This window comes from Pleurodeles waltl, chromosome 9 (genome assembly GCF_031143425.1).
Source record: "Pleurodeles waltl isolate 20211129_DDA chromosome 9, aPleWal1.hap1.20221129, whole genome shotgun sequence".
Classification (NCBI taxonomy): domain Eukaryota; kingdom Metazoa; phylum Chordata; class Amphibia; order Caudata; family Salamandridae; genus Pleurodeles; species Pleurodeles waltl.
The window spans coordinates 152,485,156-152,507,795 of record NC_090448.1 but is presented as its reverse complement, the minus strand read 5'-3'; the positions used below and the strand labels follow the sequence as shown (position 1 = coordinate 152,507,795).

At 42.8% G+C, this 22,640-nt stretch overlaps 1 protein-coding gene across 2 annotated transcripts in view; it reads left to right on the top strand.

The window, feature by feature from the left end:
- The window catches only part of ERC2 (ELKS/RAB6-interacting/CAST family member 2), a 2,244,592-nt gene that overhangs the window by 80,824 nt on the left and 2,141,128 nt on the right, over positions 1-22,640 (top strand). For both annotated transcript variants that reach the window (XM_069206453.1, XM_069206452.1), the window contains exon 2: positions 10,430-11,229. In XM_069206453.1, the coding sequence (XP_069062554.1) occupies positions 10,564-11,229 (666 nt within the window). In that variant the 5' untranslated portion in view covers positions 10,430-10,563. The remainder of the gene's footprint in view (positions 1-10,429; positions 11,230-22,640) is intronic.

Sequence of the window (22,640 nt, the reverse complement as noted above, 5' to 3'; positions counted from 1 at the left end):
GAAGTCTCTTGTGGCATGTCTTCCATTTAGAGAACTCCATATAGATGGAAAGACTGCCAGAAGTGTGGATGGAGATTCTGAGGTTTTTAACAAATTCTTATTACCTCCAGATTTTACTAGGAACTGTAGGATACAGTTTTACTAAAATGGCTTCGAATGAGTACAATCAGCAACCATATGCCATTGCCATTATATGCAAAAAAAATCTTGTGCATGCCTGATTTTAAAGAGCTGAAGGCAATGTGCTAATTTATTTTAGAAGTATAATTTTTCCATTAGATGAGGCTAGATATCCAACCGTCAGTTTACTTCAAAAGGATTTGTTTTAGTGCCCCATCCTCAACAAGAAGCCTATTTAAGTGCAGGGGACAATGTCAGATACCTGCTATGCTTAGTGTATGCTTTTTGGCATTTGGCGTTGAGTACAAATTGCAAGGACTCATACGACTTGTAGCAAACTAAGAAACAATGTTCAGTAAAACACACTACACCAGCAAGAACTGTACCATAACATGAGTTTTTGAGATGCTGCCAGTGTTTCCCTAATCTAAATTTATTTTAGTTACTTTTGTTTTAAGTACTTAATTGTTTCCTTTATTTGTTTCCCTTTTTCATTGTCCTTATTCTCCAAGAGGAGTTTGAACAAAGCATGGATTTCTTTTAAAGTTTGGTTTGAACATTTCATTTTTTACTGGGGTTCAGCCATTCTTTTGCCATCATAGCACCTAATACCTTTTTGAGGTCTGGCTTTATATTGAAGTGTCTGAAATACCTCATGTTTCCAATATACATAGAGTTTATCAATCTTGGCTCAGTTAAAAAACACATGTGGTCTGTAAGGAGTAACATGTAGTAACATGGACAGTGGCGGTTTCTCTTCAAGGGCGTCGGGTCTCCGCCCCCTTTACATTCTCAGTGAAAAATAATGCATCGAAGCAAAGCTGAAACTGCTTCCTTAAAACAACTTGTGAACACAGTGTATACATGTTGAATTATCTTTCTGAGGCTGCTCTACACTACGAACTGACCGTACTCGTTGCAGTGATGACAGTGGAGTGATGCTTTCCTGGGCAGGCACAAAGTCTTGAGAATTTTGCTGGGCTGACAATCCCACAGCCCTGAGGCCTGTGAGGTCATCAACTCGGCAAAGACACTGCATCAAGGTTCAGTCTCCACCCCCTGATGACGTAGAGGTAGAGTTAGCCCTTGGCGTTTCAGATTCAAGCCCTGCAGCTCTCGGCCTCCACGTCAATCAGTGAGAGGAGACCATTGTCACCACACCCTTTTCCAACTCGTCACAGGGTGGGGTGGTACCAGACCCTGTGACGAGTTGGTAAAGGATGGGGTAGAGACTACAAGCAGGAAGCCACGAAATTGAGTGTGCGCAGTGTTTGAGCTGGACTTTTGAAGACACACTGCGCAGACTCGAGGTGCTGCTTCCCACGCTGCAGTTCATGCTGGATGCCTTTTGAGCTGCGGTATGCCTTAGATTTACTGCCAACAAGCAGACTTGTGGGGACAGTGAAGCAAAGAGCAAGGTGTTGTGCATTGCATGTGCGTGTGTTTATTTGAATTAGTCAGCATCCCTGAGTCCCGACTCACCTGGCTTGAAGCTTCCCTCCATGTCACCAGGTGAGGCAACAAAAATGTCAGCTGGGGTTGGCCCATTTGGATACTTGCATATATTGAAGGGCCTGTTAAAATGAATGCCCTTTTCCTTGCTTGGAAAATAATTACCTCCTTTGTGCTGTTTCAGGAATTTTGGAAGACAGTGGCTATTTTTATTGAACTATTTATGTGGGGTTTCAGAGACACTCAAGGAGTTCCTATGTTGAACACTAAGGTCACTGAGCCCGAAACCCATAGACATAAATAAATAATTGCAATCACTTGGATAAATAATTGGGACAAGGCAGAATAATTCATTGCACTGTAGCACTCTCTAATTGGCGTGGAGTTAAAATGGGAGGCTAGAGATGGCACATATATTTGAAACATTTTCCACATAGAAGTGTTATATCACTGTAAACATACGCAACACAATCCCTTCTGGCTTTACAGTCTAACTGAAAAATGTGGAAGAGCCTTAGAGCAGGGCTGGCATAAAGTTCTTAATATTTGTACGAGTTCATTATAATAGCCACCAGTTTCAGCTTTTCACTGCCTGCCTGTGCCAGCTGCTAACCACTGACTCTAGCTTTTCACATACTACCCACCAGAATGTTGTGGTCAACACTCTATGCCCCTTCAATACAGGGCCTCTCTGCTGCAATTCAGGCCCCTTCCCGTAGTTGTAGTGGTTTTCTGGAGAAATCATAGCTATGTCACACAGGCAGGAATTTTCATCAATTTTCCAGTAAAGTGTTAAATATATATTTCAATAGCCGTTATTTTAAGTGGTCAGGTGTTAATGTCACTTATCTATTTTCGTGTAGCTTGCAGCCAGTATGTGTTAATACCCTTAAAGCCTGGGCTTGAAATCTGTGCTCTTCAGAGTCCGATCATTGTGCATTGGATAGCATGCAAATGGGCGGGGCAAAGTTTGGGATTTTATTTTGCATTTGTGAAATAGTATTAGTCCTATTTTGTTTTCAATCTCTCTGATTGCGATGTTGCAGTAATATCCGATTGAAAAGAAAACATGCCTTTTTTTCTTCGAGGTGGGAATGATTGGATATTCATGAGGCTTCTATAAAGCTTCGATTTGTGTAGCTGATGTTCTTTGACTTTAAAAATAGTTTACTTTTGTTTTCTACGGGGTATGTCAGTATCCTGCCACCGCCTTCTTGGATGGATGTGCACTTTCTGCGTGGGCAGAGCCGCACACTAGTTTGTGGACATAAGTTGTATGTGCGTGTTAAAATAAAAAGGTCTGCTTGCTGTATTTTCTAAGTGTTGAACACTCGACATGCATGCTTTAACGGTACACTATTGTGTGCAGTATTAGCTTGTAGAGGATTTTTTAGAGTATATGTTGTGGCAATGCTATTAGTGCTCATAATATTGTTTTATTTAGTCATACTGTGCATACGCATTATGTGCCCAGTTTATGTGTACGTTGCCTATACAGTAAAGTGTGAATACATGACAAATTTGCTCATTTTATTCGGTGCATTTTGCATGTGTGTCTATAATATAGTGTAAGCATGGGCCAACACGCTGCACCATTTAATCTCATTTATGTTAAATAAGATTTGCACAAGAAATGGTGACTAGCATCCCAAAAATTGCCATGCTCCCCGCCCCCCACAATGTGAACCTCTTCCTCCCCCCACCCCGGGCCAAGCCCAGCCCCACCACTCTCAAACCTCACCAACCGCCACTGAACATGGAGTGAATGTCAGTTCCTTATGGGTGCTCCCACTGAAATGCAAGAGTGTCTGTTTTATGTAGGTAGTCATCACGCTTTGCCACATTCAGTCTTTTACCTTAGGCATGCATTTTAAACACAAATAATTTTTTGCACTATAAAACACTTTTGTTAACGTTTTGTCGGGACTTAAGAACAAGCCGAATTTTCTGATGGCTGCCCTATTAGTTTGTCATTTTACTGATGAAGACAGCCTGCCCCCAAGATACCAATCAAACGTTTGACCAGTGTAACAACAAAATGTAGCGGGCAGCAATTGTACTGTTATAAATCTGTAAAGAGATAAAAGGGACCTAGAGATAATTGTGTATGATGACATTTGAGAGAATACATTTACACATGGCTTGCCCTGAAATATCTGAATTCAAGAAAAGATGCCTGTATATTTTCAGGTAATACGGTTTTCCCAAGGAAACTTTTCCTTTATAAGCATAGAGGTCATACAGATCACTGCTCAAGGGTATCTCACTAATTAGGAAGTCACCTATCACATAAACTATATCAACTGAAAGACTCCTCTTACATATGAGTGATACTACTTTCACAACTGATGGTCAATGTTTTTCCTAATTAATTTCAGTGGCGGCTAGTGACCTTTAAAAGTGGTGGGTCATAATCCTTGGCTCGATTTCCAAAGAGCTTTTTCTTGAAGGGTTCTCTCACACTTTCTTGCACTAAGTTGACTCTCTCACTCAGACTCACTCAGCCTGACATGATCTCACTGATTCACGCAGTCTCACCAATTCATTCACGCTGGCCCACTTTTTGTCTCACCCTGTCCCACTCATTCTCACTCATTCTGAATTACTTAGTCTTACTGTGACTCAGTCGCACACACAGTAACACTCAGTTACACTCACTGTCATTCTCCCTCACTCGCTTATGTGATTCATCCTTACTGTCACTCATGCTCACTCACTCTGACTCATTCCTTCGCTGACTCTCTCTCACTTTAACTCACACACATAGTCACACAGACATGTTCACAGTGCTGGGAGTTCACCAGCACTGAACAATCTCTCTGATGGCTGGCACAGGCACCTTTATGCCCCTGGGTCAGCAATCAAATAATGTCAGTAGCTGCCTCAGTTTGTTGCTCTACCCAAAGTGGGTCAGCATTTTATTTTTATTGTACCAAGAGTGAATAATTATTCACTCTTGATACAGTAAAAATGGACCACAAAATAAGTAGGGTGTAGAGTAGCTGTGGACCCCATAAAGGAGAGCAATCATTGGTCCCGGAACACCTATCCATCAAACCAATCCATCCATTCAATCATCTATCCTTTCACTTATCTATCCCTGCCTTTCATCCATCCTTCACTAAACCATCCACCCTTTTGCTCCAACTATCCATCCTTTCCATCCTTCCATCATCCTGCCTTTGGCTCATCCATCTAGCCACCCTTTCACTCAGCCATCCATCCTTACGCCCATCCATTTACCCTTTGGCACATTCATCCATTCATCCATCCATCCATCCATTTACCCTTTCGCTCAGCCATCCATCCTTTCACTCACTCACTCATCTATCTATCTGTTCATCCATCCATCAATTCACCCTTTCGGTCATCTATCCATCCTTTCATCCAGACACCCATCTACCCTGCCTTTCACGTATCCATCCATTGTTTTATCCTCCATCTTTACATACGTCCTTTCACTCATCCATCCTTTTGCTCATCCATTCATACTTACCCTCCATCCATCCATTTACCCTTCCACTCATCCATCCATTTACCCTCCCACTCATCCATCTATCCTTTCACTCATTCTACCATATATCCATTCCTTCTGTCATCATCCATTAACCCATCCATTCACCCCATCCATCCAATCAACAACCCTCCCTTTCACTCATACACCCTCCCTGCCCTTAACTCTTCTATTCTTACCTCCATTCTTGCATTCATTCATACATGCATCTATCATTCGCCATTTCATCCATCCATCCATCCAGCCTCCCTTTCACTCATATACCCTCTCCAAGTTACTCATACGCCGTCTCTTTCACTCTTCCATTCTTACATCCATCCTTTCAATCATTCACCCATGCAACTACCCATCCACCATTTAATCCATCCAGCCTCCCTTTCACTCATATACCCTCTCCATTTCACTCATACACCCTGTCTCTTTCACTCTTCCATTCTTACATCCATCCTTTCAATCATTCATCCATGCATCTACCCATCCACCATTTCATCCATCCATCCCATCCCATCCTTCCTTTCACTCACTCACCCTCCCAAGTTAATTATATGCCTTTGTCTGCTGAGCTGCAGACAACAGAAGAGGGCCATCAAGAAACACCCCCAACCCCAGCTGCTAAAGGAGGATGGGCTGAGAATGCCCTTTACGCAGAAGCTTAACTGCACACTTACCTCTTAGTCCACTAGTGCAATTGTTGTCTGCAGCTGGTTCCTTCCCTCTCTTGGTCCTCTACAGAGTGGAGATAAGGAGCACTCTGTCATGCTCAGCTCCATAACATTGTTTTCAAACTGAAACCAAATGCAGTACTAAACACGTGTAACTGTAAGGAGACCAGCTCCCTCCACCCCTCCTAAAGCCTGTTCCACCGTGATGACCAACAAATGTTGCCACCCACTCCCTCCTTGTCCTCATCGGCCTGCTACACCCCCAGCCATTGAAGTGAATGGAACTTTGCCACCTCCACCCAGGGCCACATTTCTTGCGCCCCAGAAGCAAGCGGATCAATTGCATTGTAAATCAGCCCTCCCTCTCGATAAGGTTACTCGTCTACTGGCACTTGCGCAGTAGGATATCTGCAAAGTTCACTAGAGTACACCCAGGAGATTCAGCACACTGTCTCCGAGCAGTGATTTATTTTCAGCTGCTCTGTTTATTACCCTGTTCTTGCCTCTCCATGATGGAGGGTGGCAGGGCAACGTCCTTTTTGCCCATGAACACCATTCACCCCTGATTAATTTAAGACATAAATAAAAGAAACAATAGCAAATTTCCCAGCGAGTGAGTCCTAGAAAGATACAGAAATGTACCTCACTTGTATTTAAATTCATCCATTGTATGCAAAGCTCATAATTAAGATTTAGACTTTGACCATTAAATAACCAAACAGAGCTACATTCAAATGATGTAAAATTAAAGTGGCTCTCCATATATATCTTCCGAAATAAAAGGGACGAAAACAAATGACGAGAAGAGAGGTCATATCAGTGATGCACCAACACTGTGGTTTCTGGACACCATTTTGCAATTTCGAACTGATGTTAGCATCTCTCTGTTGTTAAAAGAAACAGAAGGGACAAAACCTATGGCCATAGCTTTGAGGTCATGGTTGTGAAGAGCACACACTAGGAGCCAAGGCATCATTGTGGAAGCTTTTTTTAGAACTGGCCTCTAGATCTCACAATGTGGGTGTGTCACTGCCATGCTTTTTTTCTATGGACATTCATTTTCGTCCATATTGTTTTGGCATATGTATTTCATATGAAGTTGTATAGTGACGTTTTTCATTTATGTAATTTGAATGCCACTGCTTTAAGACCGGACACTGAAAACCCTTTTAGTTTTAGTTAATAAATACATGGACCTCTGGCATCAGATATAGCGTCTAATGCAGCCCTTTCCTGGTATTTCTCACCTCTTTCTCAATAATGCACTTCAAGACTATACAGAATTATAGCCTCTTACTGTGACCATAACCGGAATAAACACACACATACATGCGTGTGCACAGACACACACTGACTAAAGTGAACGGGAGAACCACTAAAGTTAACTGCAAACACTTTCATTTACGAGGTTCTAGCGCCACTGGAGCGTCATTTATAGTGTCGCTCCGGTGATGCTTTGCGGGGTTTTAAGCTACTTTTTGTGACTTAAAGTCCCCCCCACGCAGTTTTCTGTGGCAGAGGGGCGTGCAATGGGTGTTGCTGTGGCAGTTCCATTGCAACACCCATTGCATTTTGATGCTGTCCCAGATTTACGAGGATTCGTAAACCTGAAGCAGCACCAAGAAGTAACTCCACCCCAGGTGTGTCATTAGCATGGCGCTACTAGGAGTGCTTTTATTTCTCCTCATTTTTGCTTTTCCTTTGAAAAATGAAGAAAGTCATTCTTCCCTGCGGAAAAACTCTTCTCCCACAGACTTATGGAAAATCAAGCAATTTCCTTCACTTTCCGTTTCTTGAGTGCCGCTTGCTCCAGCCTTTAAATGAGTTATTTTACTTGTTTGAAGAGAACAGCAACCTACAATGTGCTTTGGAGCCTTTACAATTACAGAGGCGCTTTTTTTATTTTGATTTCAGTAGAGTACATCTTTAGAATCTGTTCCCATAGCTACGCTTTTCAAATGTCCGACAAATTAATATATCTTTTCTGCATCCGAGCTATTAAAATATCCACACACAGTTCTTTATTTATCCTTTCATCTTTTTAAACCGAAATCATAATCCAACAGCCAACGCCTTTCATTTCCTAAGGAGAACTTCTTCAAGGCACATTTAATTGGTTAACAGTAAATCCATCGTATATTAATGACTATTGACAGCTAATCATCCTGTACAGAATGTATATTATTCTTTACATCAATGTGCATATAGCACACAGACCTTTTTGGGGAATACCTATAAATGTGTGGGTTTATGGAAGATTGTGAGCATTTTTTTAATGGGCATAAAGGCAATGTGGTGCAGGTGGACTGCATCTCAGTGTAGAAAGTTAGGACCAGATGTAGGAAGGCATTAGCGCCTCGCAAACAGCGAAAAACGCCATTTGCGAGTCGCTAATGCCCTCACGCGATGCTGAAACACATATTGCGAGTCGGTACCGACTCGCAAAATGAGTTTCAAACTCGCAAATAGGAAGGGGCGTTCCCTACCTATTTGTGAGTCGCACCACGATGTAGGGTTGATTTGTGACCGCGAAAGCGGTCGCAAATCAACCCGCAGTTACCATCCACTTGAAGTGGATGGTAACTCATTTGCAAACGGGAAGGGGTCCCAATGGGACCCCTTCCCCTTTGTGAATGCTCACAACAATGTTTTTTCAGAGCAGGCATTGGTCCTATGGACCACTGCCTGCTCTGAAAAAACACCGAAACAAAAAGGTTTCGGTATTTTTTTCTATTTGCAGCTCGTTTTCCTTTAAGGAAAACGGGCTGCAAAGAGAAAAAAAAACTGCTTTATTGAAAAGCAGTCACGGACATGGTGGTCTGCTGTCTCCAGCAGGCCACCATCCCCGTGAGTGCCTAGACTCGCTATGGGGTCGCAAACTGCGACCCACCTCATAAATATTTATGAGGTGGGTCTTTGCGACCACATAGCGAGTCGCAGAAGGTGTCAGAGACACCTTTCTGCATACCAATTTGCGAGTTGCAAATTGCGAGTCGGAAGGACTCGCAATTTGCAACTCGCAAATTGGTTTCTATCTACATCTGCCCCATAATACCTTCTGAAGAGGATTCGTTTTTAATGACTATTCAGGAAAACAATACATAGCATCAATAGACAGAATTTTGCTTCAATTCGGTCTGGCTGGTGCTATCTACATTTTGCATGTCAATGACCTTAAGTACTGCCCCTTTCCCACCCTACCTACCGTTATTCTGAAGGCAATCTCCTATACTAACGTATTGCCACCTAGCAAATAGACGGAAAATGCAAGCAGATTCCGATTGTGTGACCCAGAACCAGGGAAGGAAACACTATTACTTCACTTTTTGAGCACCACGGTTCAGTGTAGGAATGCAAACAGTTGTGAATGACGGTTGATGATCGTAGATTTCAGATATAATCTTGGGGATGTTTGTTTATGATCAAATAGTCAGAACTCTACTCGAAACATACCAGGGAACCTATGGAAGTAGATTTCCAGCTATTTTAAATTGTGGATAGGTGACATGCAAAGGAATAGAACCAAAAAGAAAATCAAAGTGATTTTCCTAGGATCACGCACTCTTCATCAACGAGAAACTAGGATTAGAGCTCTCCAGTAGACTCATTATTGTCTTAGACATTAAGGGCCAGATGTAGGAAGTTCCGATTTTGCGAATCGGAAATTGCGAGTTGGTGTGACTCGCAATTTCGGATTCGCAAAATCAGATGCAGAGCGGTGTCTCAGACACTGCCTGCGATTCGCTATGGGGTTGCAAAGACCCACCTCATTAATATTAATGAGGTGGGTCTCATTTTGCGACCCCATAGCGAGTCCCTGCACTCACAGGGATGGTGGCCTGCTGAAGTCAGCAGACCTCCATGTCTGCGACTGCTTGTTAAATAAAGCAGTTTTTTTTTTTTGCAGCCCGTTTTCCTTAAAGGTAAACGAGTTGCAAAATAAAAAAAATAACGAAACCATTTGATTTCATTTTTTCAGAGTAGTCCATTGGACCACTGCCTGCTCTGAAAAAACATTTTGGGCAACATTCACAACGGGGAAGGGGTCCAATGTGGACCCCTTCCCTTTTGCAAATGGGTTACCACCAGTGTGACACTGGTGGTAACTGCTAATTGCTTTGCGACCGCATTCGCGGTCACAAAGCAATTTAGCATCGCGATGCGAGTCGCAAATAGGAAGGGAACACCCCTTCTTATTTGCGAGTCGCATTCACAATTTGCGAGTCGGTACTGACTCGCCAATTGAGAATGTGCATCGCGATGTGCATTTTGCATGGCGCAAACTGCGATTTTCGCAGTTTGCACCATGCAAAATGCTTGCTACATCTGGCCCTCAATATGTTATTGAATTAGATGACAACGCTAAAATGCTGCAGTTGAACTCACCTGACTTTGCTTTTTAAGGGTTGAATTTCATCTTTAAAACTGGACAAAATTGGGAACGTTATAATTCTGATGACAGTTCTATATTTTTTCATTCTTAGCCTTCATATTATGAACTTTTAGTGAGAAATTATTTGCAGGTTCTGTTTACATTGGAGATTGGCTATACATGTTCAGCTGCTACATAGTTATATGCAGCACCGTTTGTTTCAGAAATTACTTATATTCTTTCGATTAATTTAATGTATCTATAAAATTAGCAAATGGACAACCTAATTTCTTTTTTTCTTTTTTACAGATCTTTAATTTGAAGTCTCCCATCTTGGCCTACTAAAATCAATTCATGACAGGTTGGTTTGATGAGACATAGTTAAAATCTTAAAGGATCGTATTTTTAATTTATAAATTGGAATACCCCACAAAGAATAAACAATGTACGGCAGTTCTAGACCAATTAGTAACCTGGAAGGCAGCCCAGCTAGATCACCTCGTTTACCAAGGTCTCCACGTTTGGGGCACCGAAGAACCAACAGCGGTGGTGGTGGTGGAACAGGCAAGACTCTGTCAATGGAGAACATACAGTCACTGAATGCAGCCTATGCAACCTCTGGACCCATGTACTTGAGTGACCACGAAGGAGTAGCTTCAACAACTTTTCCAAAAGGCACAATGACCCTTGGAAGGGCCACAAATCGAGCTGTCTATGGTGGTCGAGTAACAGCTATGGGTAGCAGTCCAAATATTGCTTCAGCTGGCCTTTCTCATACAGACGTGCTTTCGTACACAGATCAGCATGGGAGTCTGACAACATCTGCACACCACCACCACCATCATCACCATCAGGTGCCCTCAATGCTGAGGCAGGTGAGAGACAGCACCATGCTGGATCTGCAGGCCCAGCTGAAAGAGCTGCAAAGGGAGAACGAACTTCTGCGGAAGGAGCTAGACATCAAAGACAGCAAGTTGGGATCTTCCATGAACAGCATTAAAACCTTTTGGAGCCCAGAGCTAAAGAAAGAGAGAGTCTTGAGAAAAGAGGAAGCAGCCAGGATGTCTGTGTTGAAGGAGCAGATGAGGGTTTCTCATGACGAAAATCAGGTAAGCAAACTTGAAATACCTAGATGTGATGGTCTTTCTGTTGTACTTGGCGTGGGGAACAACTGAGGGTGATGCTAACACAAACAGGGCAAAAACAGAAATGCAGAATTATGACTGGAATTGTAAACGTTTTTTTGTCTCCATGTTAATTTTTAACACAGCTGGAGTGTAATATTATCTCCACCTTGGGAGGCTACAATCCACCCTAGGCTTGGATATTAGCATAATATTCTGGTATTTGTCGTTTTACATCTTCTCCATAAATGAAAATCTGGTAACTACCTAAATTATGTTTTAATGTTACAAGCTAAAATTCAAAGGTATAATACTTCTTCAAGTATTAAAAACAAATTGAAGTAGGAGTAACCAAGGGTATTATCAACATAGCTGCTAAGTCACCTCAAGTCACGTGTGCCACTTCTGAAAGCCAAGACTTTGGATACTAGGCTTGGATATTAGCATAATATTCTGGTATTTGTCGTTTTACATCTTCTCCATAAATGAAAATCTGGTAACTACCTAAATTATGTTTTAATGTTACAAGCTAAAATTCAAAGGTATAATACTTCTTCAAGTATTAAAAACAAATTGAAGTAGGAGTAACCAAGGGTATTATCAACATAGCTGCTAAGTCACCTCAAGTCACGTGTGCCACTTCTGAAAGCCAAGACTTTGGATACTAAGGAATTAAAACACATATCTATAAGGGGTAAGGTATAATTACAAGCTCCAACATGCAAAGTGCCATTAATTAAAATGTATGAACTGGCTGACAGTATCACCGGTGACATGTTGTTAGCTGTGTGGTATGTACCACTTGAAACTTGCTTTCGTTGCCTAGCATTTAGCAGCTGTAAATATAGAACCATGCACTTTTGTCCTTAGGAGTGTTCAACACTTTCATCATCCCCTTTACTTCATCTGATATTTACTTTCCTGCCTTAACGTCATCTACATCTTTAATTTATCTGCATTTAGTGAGGGATTCTATCACTTTCTCAAAGCATCAGACAAACAGGTTTTCAGGTATGTTTAGTGGCGTTAGGGTTGGAAAAATATCACTAAATTGTTTAATAATTTCAAATATGTACCTTTGTTTCATTTAGAGTTTGGGTTAAGATTTGGGTTAAGATTAGCGTTACGGAAATCAACTGAAAATTATTTTAATGAAAATGAAATTAAGAGTTAGCATCACAACAATGGTACTTATTGTATTAAATTAAATTAGATTTACGGTTATGATTTGGGTTTGAGTAATAATTAGACATATTTTTGATATGTTAGTTTAATTCCACTTTAACCTTTTAATCTTAATTATTCATAAGGCTAGATTAGCCATAGGTGTATATTACCCATGTATCAATGTAATTAAAATTGATTTGCTAAAAATAAGGTTAGGATCATCTTAATTTATTATAGTTTAAATGATGGGATCAAATTTACTTTAGTCTTAGGGGAAGGTTAGTGTGAGACCAAGATACTAGCAAGTGATAGTATTATGTAATTAAATGGAGTCTAAAATAAGAAAAGTGAAACAGTTGACGTCATAGCAAACTTTAGGTTATAGATGGGCAAGAAGTGACAGCAGGACAGAGTATAAAAGTTATAGTAAAAGTTACTGCAGTTACAGGGATGGGGCAAACTATGTGCTCCAAACAGATGAACTATGTGGGGCAAACAGAGTTGCTGTGTCATGGTCATCTTGAGGTAGGACAAATGTTTTGAAATTTTAAATGTGATCATGGCTTTTAAGAGGGACTCTTAATTTGGAAAGATTTAATTGTGCAAACAAATGATTTGTTGAGATACTGGGTACAGAGATTAACAAACCGATTAAGCATGCTTTGTTGATCACTTAGAATATGAATCCCTGCATAACAAAAAGATATTCCATATGATTGCACAAGAATGCACTCAATTTAAAGAATACGTTTCTGTCAAAAAGATAATGTCAGAATAGAATGGTTAAACATAATGGGCCCGATCCACAAAGGTAAACTTAGACCAAAGTCTTAGTTTAGACCAAAAATCTAAGTTTAGACCTAAAGTCTAACTTTACTCATAATAAAGTTTGACTTTTAGTCTAAGTTTAAACTTTGGTCTAAACTTAGACCAAAAGTCTAAACTTAAATGGTTAAACATAATGGGCCCGATCCACAAAGGTAAACTTAGACCAAAGTCTAAGTTTAGACCAAAAATCTAAGTTTAGACCTAAAGTCTAACTTTACTCATAGTAAAGTTTGACTTTTAGTCAAGTCTAAGTTTAGAGTTTGGTCTAAACTTAGACCAAAAGTCTAAACTTAAAGAAAAAGTCTACCTTTCCTATGGGTAAAGTCAGAATTCAGGTCTAAGTTTAGACTTTTGGTCTAAACTTAGAAGGTCTAACCTTAGAGAAAAAATCTAAATTTACTATGAGTAAAGTTAGAATTTTGGTCCAAGTTTAGACTTTTGGTCTAAACATAGACATTTGGTCTAAGTTTATCTTTGTGAATCGGGCGCTATAGGTTTAATGATGACTTACAACCTAATGTTTGGATCAGAGCCTTGAGAAAATGTTTTTTTTCCTACCAAATGTGTTTTATCCGCTTGTAGAAGAACTCTGTTTGAAATCTATGCTCTTTCAGAATTATTGCTACGCAATATTCTTCATTATAAATACACTAGAAGAAAATAATTCTGCAATCAGGCATACTTAAAATGTATTTGCCATTATATTTGCAAGGGAGATTATTTGAAATGAGCCATAAATATATTTGGGTGAATTTGTACTGCTTTTGTAGTGCTTCCCTGTATTTGTATTTTACTAACCTTTGCATTCTTACGTTAACTAGTACATAAGGGGCACTCCCACATATTGTGATCCACATTACCCTCTTAAGGAGGTAATTCATCGATGAGCAAATAAACTCAGTTCTCTATGCCAAGTCTTGCACTAATGAACAATAAGCATTCTAGAATGCTGCTTTATTGAATGTCCTCTCCTGGGGTTTTGAGAGCTATTGTGATGTCATTCACTGAATGGCCAGTTAAATTCTGAATATAAAATCATCAGCATACTTTTGAAGACTCTGTAAGAAACTTTCCGAAAAGAAGTTTACCAACTTTGGGTCCTGCCTAGCAGATTTCTGCAGATCTGTCATGCGGGGACCAAGAAAAACCAAGGGGTACAAAAGTCCAGTTTGTTTTTTTCCATAGTGAACTTTGCTCTTCAAAACAGAAAAAATTGATGTATGCAAGTACACCAAACACAACATTAAAATTTTATAATTAACATTTAAAGAGGTTATATTTAAGGTACATCTGAGCTATTATTTTGTGACGATACCTGAATACAAATATCTGAACACCCACAAATCCAACAAAATGTTGATTGGAGCTTTTTCTCCCATCAGCCATTTGGATCTGTGGATCTGGATCCGGATCTACTGATCTGAAATGATCTGATTGGCTGTTCGCAAAACAGACAGAAAATGTTGCAGCCACTATTTCAGGAATCAGGAACTCAGTCACTGAGTCTTGAGAAAAGTTAGGAAAGGGCACATAAGGCGGCAGGGTGAGCACAGTCTGACCTCCAGGCATACGGAAAGCTGTGGGGTGATTCTGTCAAGTGGGGCAGAGCAAAAAGGGGGCCCAAAATGCTAAATTCCTTTTGACTCCTTTAATTAGGGCTACAGCTAAATTGCTGAACTGAATAGTCAAAAATATTATATGTCTGGACAGATGGGTCCAAGCCAATTCACAAATAGAGCTTTCTGATTGGCCAGGGAGCCTTTTTCCCTTGGGCCAATTTGCTCCCATGTGTGTCGGACTCCTGTAGGACCGAGTACTCTGACTGGCTGCCAGCAACATCAGAAAAATGTTGCTGACCGCCATTACAGGACTCAGGGACATTTTCAACTGTCCTGAAGTTTGAATGAAAAAGATATAAGGGGGCAGGGTAGGGAAACCCAACACCCTAGGACCCATGGGACAGACCCAGAGGCACCCCACCTGGGGCCCAAATTGAAATAAAATGCCAATTTTTGATGCGATCCAGCAGGACTCCTGTGGGATTGTACAAAAAAATGGTGGCTTGGGGCCATATTGGTAAATAAATTAAGGGGAGGGAACACATGGTCCCCTCCCTGACACATTATAGGCCTTGGGGAGCCCACCCCATGGGGCCACATTTTGAAAGGGGAGGGAGGTGCGCAGCACCTTCCCTGATCCATTCTAAGACCCGGGGAGCCCACCCTTTGGGCCAAAATGTGTACAAAAGGGGAGGGAGGGCCATGTGGTCCTCTCCCCGAGACTTGACACGCCCTAGGGAGCCCACTAGTGACCATAATGTGCCAAAAAAGGGAGGGGGATATGTGGTCCGTCTCCACAAGCCTTCAGAGGTACTGGAGAGCCCACCCCAAGGGCTAATCTATTTAAATAAAGGGGAGGGGGCATGGGGCCCCCTGCATGAGCCATTAAAAGGCCCTGGGGATCACATCCCACCCAAGAAATGGGAGGGGGCCTCTCAGCTCCCCTCCTCGAGCTTTTAAAAGGCCCTGGTGATCACATCCCTAGCGCCTTATGAGGAAGGTGGGGTTTCCAGGGCCTAATGCGGCTCAAGGAGGGGGGGCATGTGGCCTTCCTCCCCATTAAAATTCTTAAGCCCTGTGGGATGGGGTCCCCAGGGCCTATGGGGCTCAGGGAGGTGTCCACATGCCCCCTTTCCCTTTAAAAAACGTAAGGCCCCAGGGGATAGGGTTCCAAGGGTCTAATGAGGCTCGCGGAGAGGGGCCACATGGCCCCTCTTTAAAAAAAGGCCCTGGTAGATCAGGTCCCCTTGTCCTAATAAAGGTTGGGGAGGAGGGCCACGTCGCCCCATCTCCTTAAATAAAGACCATGGGACATATGGTCCCCATTATATAATGAAGCTTTAGGAGGGGATTCACTTGCCCCCCTCCTCTTTTAACTACATACACCCTTGGGCAATGGTTCCCAACCTTTTGATTTCTGTGGACCCCCATTTTAACATTAATGGAACCCAGGGACCCCCACTAAATCATCATTGGAATCCAGGGACCCCCGCCTGTGTCATTACTGGAAGCTGGGGACCTAATTTGTCAATATTTGCTAATATGTTTTAATGTTCTAAGCAGTCGCGGACCCCCTGAGAAGGCTTTGCGGACCCTCAGGGTTCCCCGGACCACAGGTTTGGAACCACTGCCCTGGGGGATGGGACTCCAGTGCCTAATGAGGCTCAGTGAGGGTGGCCCTGCAGACCCCTTCCCTTTTTTATGATATTTGGCCCTGGGGTCCCCAGGGCCGAAAGGCCAACCTTATGTGTTTAAAGTCGAGCCTAGCTGGAACACAGGCTTTGTGGCTAACACTGCGCCTCACATGAGAAAAGGCCATGTGCGGCATGGGGTTGGCTGCCTCTGGATGACTCTCTGTGGAGAGTTAAACACAGGGTCTGACTTCAAGGCAGGCCCAGCGGCCAACCCATGCCACCACATGTGACGAAAGGCCATGTTCAGCTAGAGCTTGGCTGCCTGCAAGTGGGGTGGGGTGCCTAGTTTGTGCATGGAAAGTTTCGGAGTGGCGTTTTTCCTATTCATTTTGCCATAGGAACTTTAGACAGAGCTATAGCCTAAACCACTGAACACATTTACACTAAATTTGGTAGAAGTTTGGCTCTAGTTCCAAAAAGTATGCTTTTTGTGCTTTTGGTGTAAATCTGTTTCATTCGTTTTTGAGTAACTAGTAACAAGAAACTTTGTATTTATAGTGACACAGAGCCTTCACAGATCTCAACGGATCCCAGACTGAATCTGATTGGCTGCCACCACTTTAACCAGGAAGTGGGAGCAGCCATCCAAGGGCATGGGACTTAGGGCCTGATTTAGAGTTTGGCGATGGGGTCACTCAGTCACAAACGTGACACATAGCCCATCCCCTGTTTTACGATTCCATTATATCTTATGGAAATCACAATACAGTAGGTAGGATATCCATCACACTTGTGATGGTGTAACCTGTATGCTAAACTCTAAATCAGGCCCTCAGTCTTGAGTCCTAAAAAATGCAAAAAAGACACAAGGGACACAGTATATCTGCAAACAGGATGGGGGCACTCAGCCCCATCTCTGAGCCATTAATGGCCCTGGGGTCTGCAACTCCCAGGGCTGGCTCATATGCTATGTTGAAGGGTGCCTACCCCTAGCACAAAGCGGTTTACCTACCTGCACTGGCAGGGAAACCTGTGTTTGCTCTTGCTTGGTGGGAACAATTTCAAATCTCCCGATAAGGGGGAGCAAACAAAATGTCTGCTCCCAGTGGGTGGAAGCTTGAAAAATGTTCCTGCCCATTGAGAGCAGACTTTAGACCTGTGGAAACAGATCTAAATATTGCTCCCAGTTGCAGGGAGCAGCATCTTTTAGAAGTGGGAGCAATACCGGGTCCCACTGGACACAGCCCCAGCAGGGGCCATGGGGGCCTTGGAGCTCCCAGCATTACCCCCAAATATAGTGTGGTAAGTGCCCTGGGTGAGTACCAGGGCACCTACCCTTTGTTGACTGAGCCCCAGGGGATGAGGTCCTCTGGACCAAAACCAGGCTGTGGGGAGCCCTGTGCCCATCTACCCCATTGATATAATACTGGACCTTAGGTTATGGGGGTCCCCAGTGCCAAAATCAGCTTGAGGATGGAGGCCTTGTGTTCCTCTTCCCTAAAAACTTTCACTGGGCCATGGAGGGAATGGGTCCCTAGGGCAAAATACAGCCTGGGGAAGGGGGTCACATGCCTTCCTCCCCCCAGAAAATGCTCTAGGCCCCAGGAGATGGGGTTCCTGGTGCCAAAAGCAGCCTGGGGAGGAGTTCATGTGCCCCTCCCCCCAAAAAAGCTGGGGTCCCTGGGACTGAAATTGGCCCATTGAGGGGGGCTGGGTGTTCCTCTCCCCTAGTTTTAATAAAGCCCTGGAGGAATGGGGTCCTTAGAGTCTATCAAGGCTTGGGGAGGGGCTGTGTGGCACCCTCTCCTCTGATTTTAATAGTGGCCCCGGGGATGGGTATCCAGAGCATAAGCAGGCTCAGGGAAGGGGGCCACATGGACCCCTTCCCTTTCCCTTTAAAATATATAGGGCCCTCGTAATGGGGTCCCCAGGGCCATAACAGGTTCAGGCAGGAGGGCCAGGTGGCCACCCCTGCTCTCTAAAAAAAGAAAACGGTTGTGGTCAACCCCCGGCCACACATGGTTGAAGGCCATGTTGGGTTTGCTACATCTGGGGTGGTTGGCCAAACAGCCTGGAGAACTGCCTACTGTCCACAGCCACGAGGCGAAGCACAGCATGCGGTTGGCTGCATGCCGGAGTTTCGGAACAGGGCCTGGCCTTTGGCCAGGCCCAGTGGCCAACCCCGACCATGCACGACCAAACACCCTGTGGAGCATGGGGTTGGCTGCATGTGGGAGCCATCTATGGCAGGGGTTTGGATTAAAGTATGGTAATTAAATATTACTTTACATTAAAAAAAATCCTAAAAATTCACTTAAAAAACAAAGGTTAAAGTAATGTTATAGTTAGGTGAAATGCTCAGTTTTAAACTCTGAAAACCACTGAAATTCACCAGTTAAACTTAAAGTTATCTCAAGTAACTATCACTTGTACCCTATGGTAACTATAACTCATACCCTCGCTGGCCCCCCTCCTTGGCCCTTGCAGACCCCGGGGACCAACACCTCCCAGGGGTCACAAATCCAAAAGAAATGAGGAGGCAAGGGCGTGAGTTACTGTTACCTTAACGCACAAGTTATAGTTACTTAAATAATAGCTGAATGTCTATTGTTTTGTGCATGTAAATTCAGAACCTAACTATAACGTCCCTGTTACCTTTGGTTTGTCTTTTTTCAGTGAAATGTATATATAAAAATTTGTGGCAAAAATTTGCAATGGAGTCGCAAATCTGTGGCAAAAATATAAAAATAACAAGCACAGTCTACCCTGCTTTTTTTTAATAAAGCCCTGCTTGGGCTCACCAGGGGGCATATAAAAAATAAAGGAGGGGGTACCCCCCTCCCCCCAGGGCATTTTTATGCCCAGGGACCACCATCTCTTCTGGGCTCCTATATGTAATAATGTGAGCAGGCCCATGGGACCGCCCCTGCCCAGGGAAACCCCACTTCCCCAGGGCAAATCATGAAATTAATACAGGAGGGCCCGCACCGCCCCTCCCCCCACAGCCCTAGGGACCGCCACGTCCCTGGGGCTTAAATGAAATAGTAGGGGGAGTCAGAAGCCCCCCACACACTGGGAACCACCACTTTCCCAGGGCTATTTCTTTTAATGTTAGTAGGGTGGTCCTGTGGACCGCCACTTCCCTGGGGTTACCATTGTATTATATGTGGGGGGCATGCATACCCCCACAGCCCTGGGGACTGCCACCTCACTGGGGCTAAATTTAAGACTAGAGGGGGGTTACGCACCCCACCCTCGAGGAGCCAGTAATAACCCTTGGGACTGCCACCCCCAAGGCCAGCTCTTGCTATGCCAGGGGGCCCCCTCTCCCACACTGGCCATTAACCCAATGAGGTAGCACTAACTAACCAATAGAAAGTGCTCCCGTTGGGTAAAACTGTGGACTCTTGTTGGTTAAACTCTTGTTGGTTAAACGAGCAGGTGAGCTTCCGTTCTGGCCAGGATGCTCATTTCACAGAAATTAAACCTTAGCAGGAAGCACTTACAAGTATAAACATGGCAGGTTCCCCAGTTGAAGCTCCACTTCTGGAAAGGACAAATGATATTAACTCTTAGGCTTGGAGAAGGCAAAGCAAGTATTTTTACTTGCCGATTCCATATTAAAAAATGATCTTAAATCCTTTGTGGAGGTAAATGCATCTTTCATCTATTAGTGCACAATCAGACACTCTCACAGCCACTCTCCCACCCAGAAAGACACTCTCACAGCCACTCTCACATCCAGAGACACCCTATCACACCCATTCTCACACCCTGTGGCCACCTTCCGCTGCGCAAGGCCAAAGGATTTGGGGTTGTGTGGTTAGGGGGGGTTGACTGCAAGGACTGGCCGCAGGCCAGCTGTGCGCAGCGGTGGTTGGATTAATGTACAGTAATGAAAATTGCATTATATAAAAAAAAATAGAAATTCACAGAGCAAAACTAACATTACAGGGACAATGTAGTTAGGAAATATAATTGAAAAAACCTTAGAAATTCACTTAAAAAAACAAAGGTTACAGGGACATTATAGATAGGTTCTGAATTTACTCACACAAAACTATAGAATGGCAAGGGCATGAGTTATAGTTACCTTAGGGCGCAAGTTATAGTTGGTCAAATAACTATGACTGCTGAATTTCTATAGTTTTGTGCGATCAAATTCAGAACATAACTATAGTGTCCCATAACCTTTGTTTTTTTTAAAAGTGATATGTAGTGAAATACATCCCATTCTTAACTACTTACTGCTGGTGATCAATGATGATGGAAGGTTGGAGGAGATGTAAAACCTTTCACTTTTCCCTGACTTTTAGTCTTTGAATGTGAAGACAACCCAGCCGTTCTAATTTGTAAAGAAGCTGTTTTATAAGGATAATGCATATTGAAATCCAGCACACTTTTGCGAAATGCCTAGACTTGAAACTTCATGTAACATGTACTATGTGACTTCCCACACACATAAAGAGATCACAGGACAAGATTTGTGGATTCAGTACCTTTACTAGAGCCCCCTGGAAATAATGTACTGTGCGTTTGCTTCATGCAACTAGTTCAATGGAGCTCTACGTCAGACAAAGAGTGGCTACATAATACTTCTCATGAGTCTTTCTCTCTGTCAGATCGTTTGATCAACAAGGGTTTTTACAGATTTTCTGTGTATTTTCTTTCATGTGATGAAACTTTATTCTTATGAAACCTTATGCTTAGTGGGATCTGAACCCCAGTTTGACAATTTTGTCCTAGGCTCTTATACAAGCAGTGGTTTCTTTTGATGAAATGCTTTTGATTTGGGAATCGCCTTTCTCTGCGGCCCTCGAAAACATCAGCTAATTTCAAGTTTTTTTAAAAATAAAAATCTAAATCACTTGGTTTTCCTTCATGGTCCTCATACATCCAGGATATAAAGAATGGGGCACCCTGTGGATATGGAATTTGTAATGAGCTTTTATATTGATACAACAATAGAGTTTACATACAACCTTGGTCTGCTTTTCATTGTTGCATGCACTTGGTGACAACATTCACTAGGTGTCCATTTCCAATTGTATTTTATCCAGTAGGGCTCATTTCTAAAACTACATATGTACATTATGAGAAACATTATTTTTTCTCATGTTTATAGAGGTACCATGAGGGTCAATCCACATTAGCTAGCCTATAAGTTCTAGAGCAAATGATCAGTTTGGTCAAGCAGTCTGAAACAACTTGTTTACCTCATGCTTAGCCTGGAGAAGCTGTGAGCTTCCTTAGATCATCATATGCTTAGCAAACTATTCTTTGAGGTGCCAGAATATGTGACTTTGAGACAAGTATGAAAAAGTGCGACTCATCTCTTACAATCTAAGTACTGTTAGCTTGTCATTTTTGATTGTTTGCTATTGTCGCACCTCAAGCTTGACAATGGTAGTACTTATCATTATTTTTATAATTTTAATCGATGAATGAGGCACACGTAGGATGAAAGAGAGTTTAATTAGGTGGGCATGGTAGTAATGCAGGATGTCACTGTTACGCCACTGTGCCCATAGGTCTTATAAGTGGAAGCACATTTATGTCCCGTTACACAATATCTGATGTTCCTGCTAGTGAGTAACTTTTCTCTGATTGTATATTCTGAATAAAATGTAATTCACTGTTTTGGAATCAGTGATGTCTGTCAAGGAAGAAATGTGCCTAATAATTGATTTGCCAATAAATTCTAAGGGGTATATTTACCAGCCCCTTGCGCCACTGGTGCATCACTTTTCTTGATGCAATGGTGGCGTAAACCTTTAAATCGTATTTATAAGGCCATGCCGAGCCACTTTGCATGGCTTTGAATGGGCTCATAAATACATAGTACGGCAAGGCAGCGCAAATCACTGCATTGCCTTACCCTACACCTCCCTAACACTGAAATGCCAGATTAAGGCAACGCACCGATTTGCATTCTGCAGCACACATCGAAGGATTAAAAAGCCTCTTAGGATTGTTTTTTTTGCAGGAAGGTCTGCCTTCCTGCACAAAAACAATCCTGTATGCAACACAAATGCCATTGCACCGTGATGCAAGGGTGCCTGCGTTAGTTCCAGGCTGCCAAAATGACACCAGCAAAGGGGGAAAGGATAGTAATGTGCCCTATTCGTCCCTGGGTGCTACAAGTGTCATGCGTTTGTGAATGAGTCCTCTGCTTCCAGCATGATGCACAGCTAGCTCCACTCTCTTT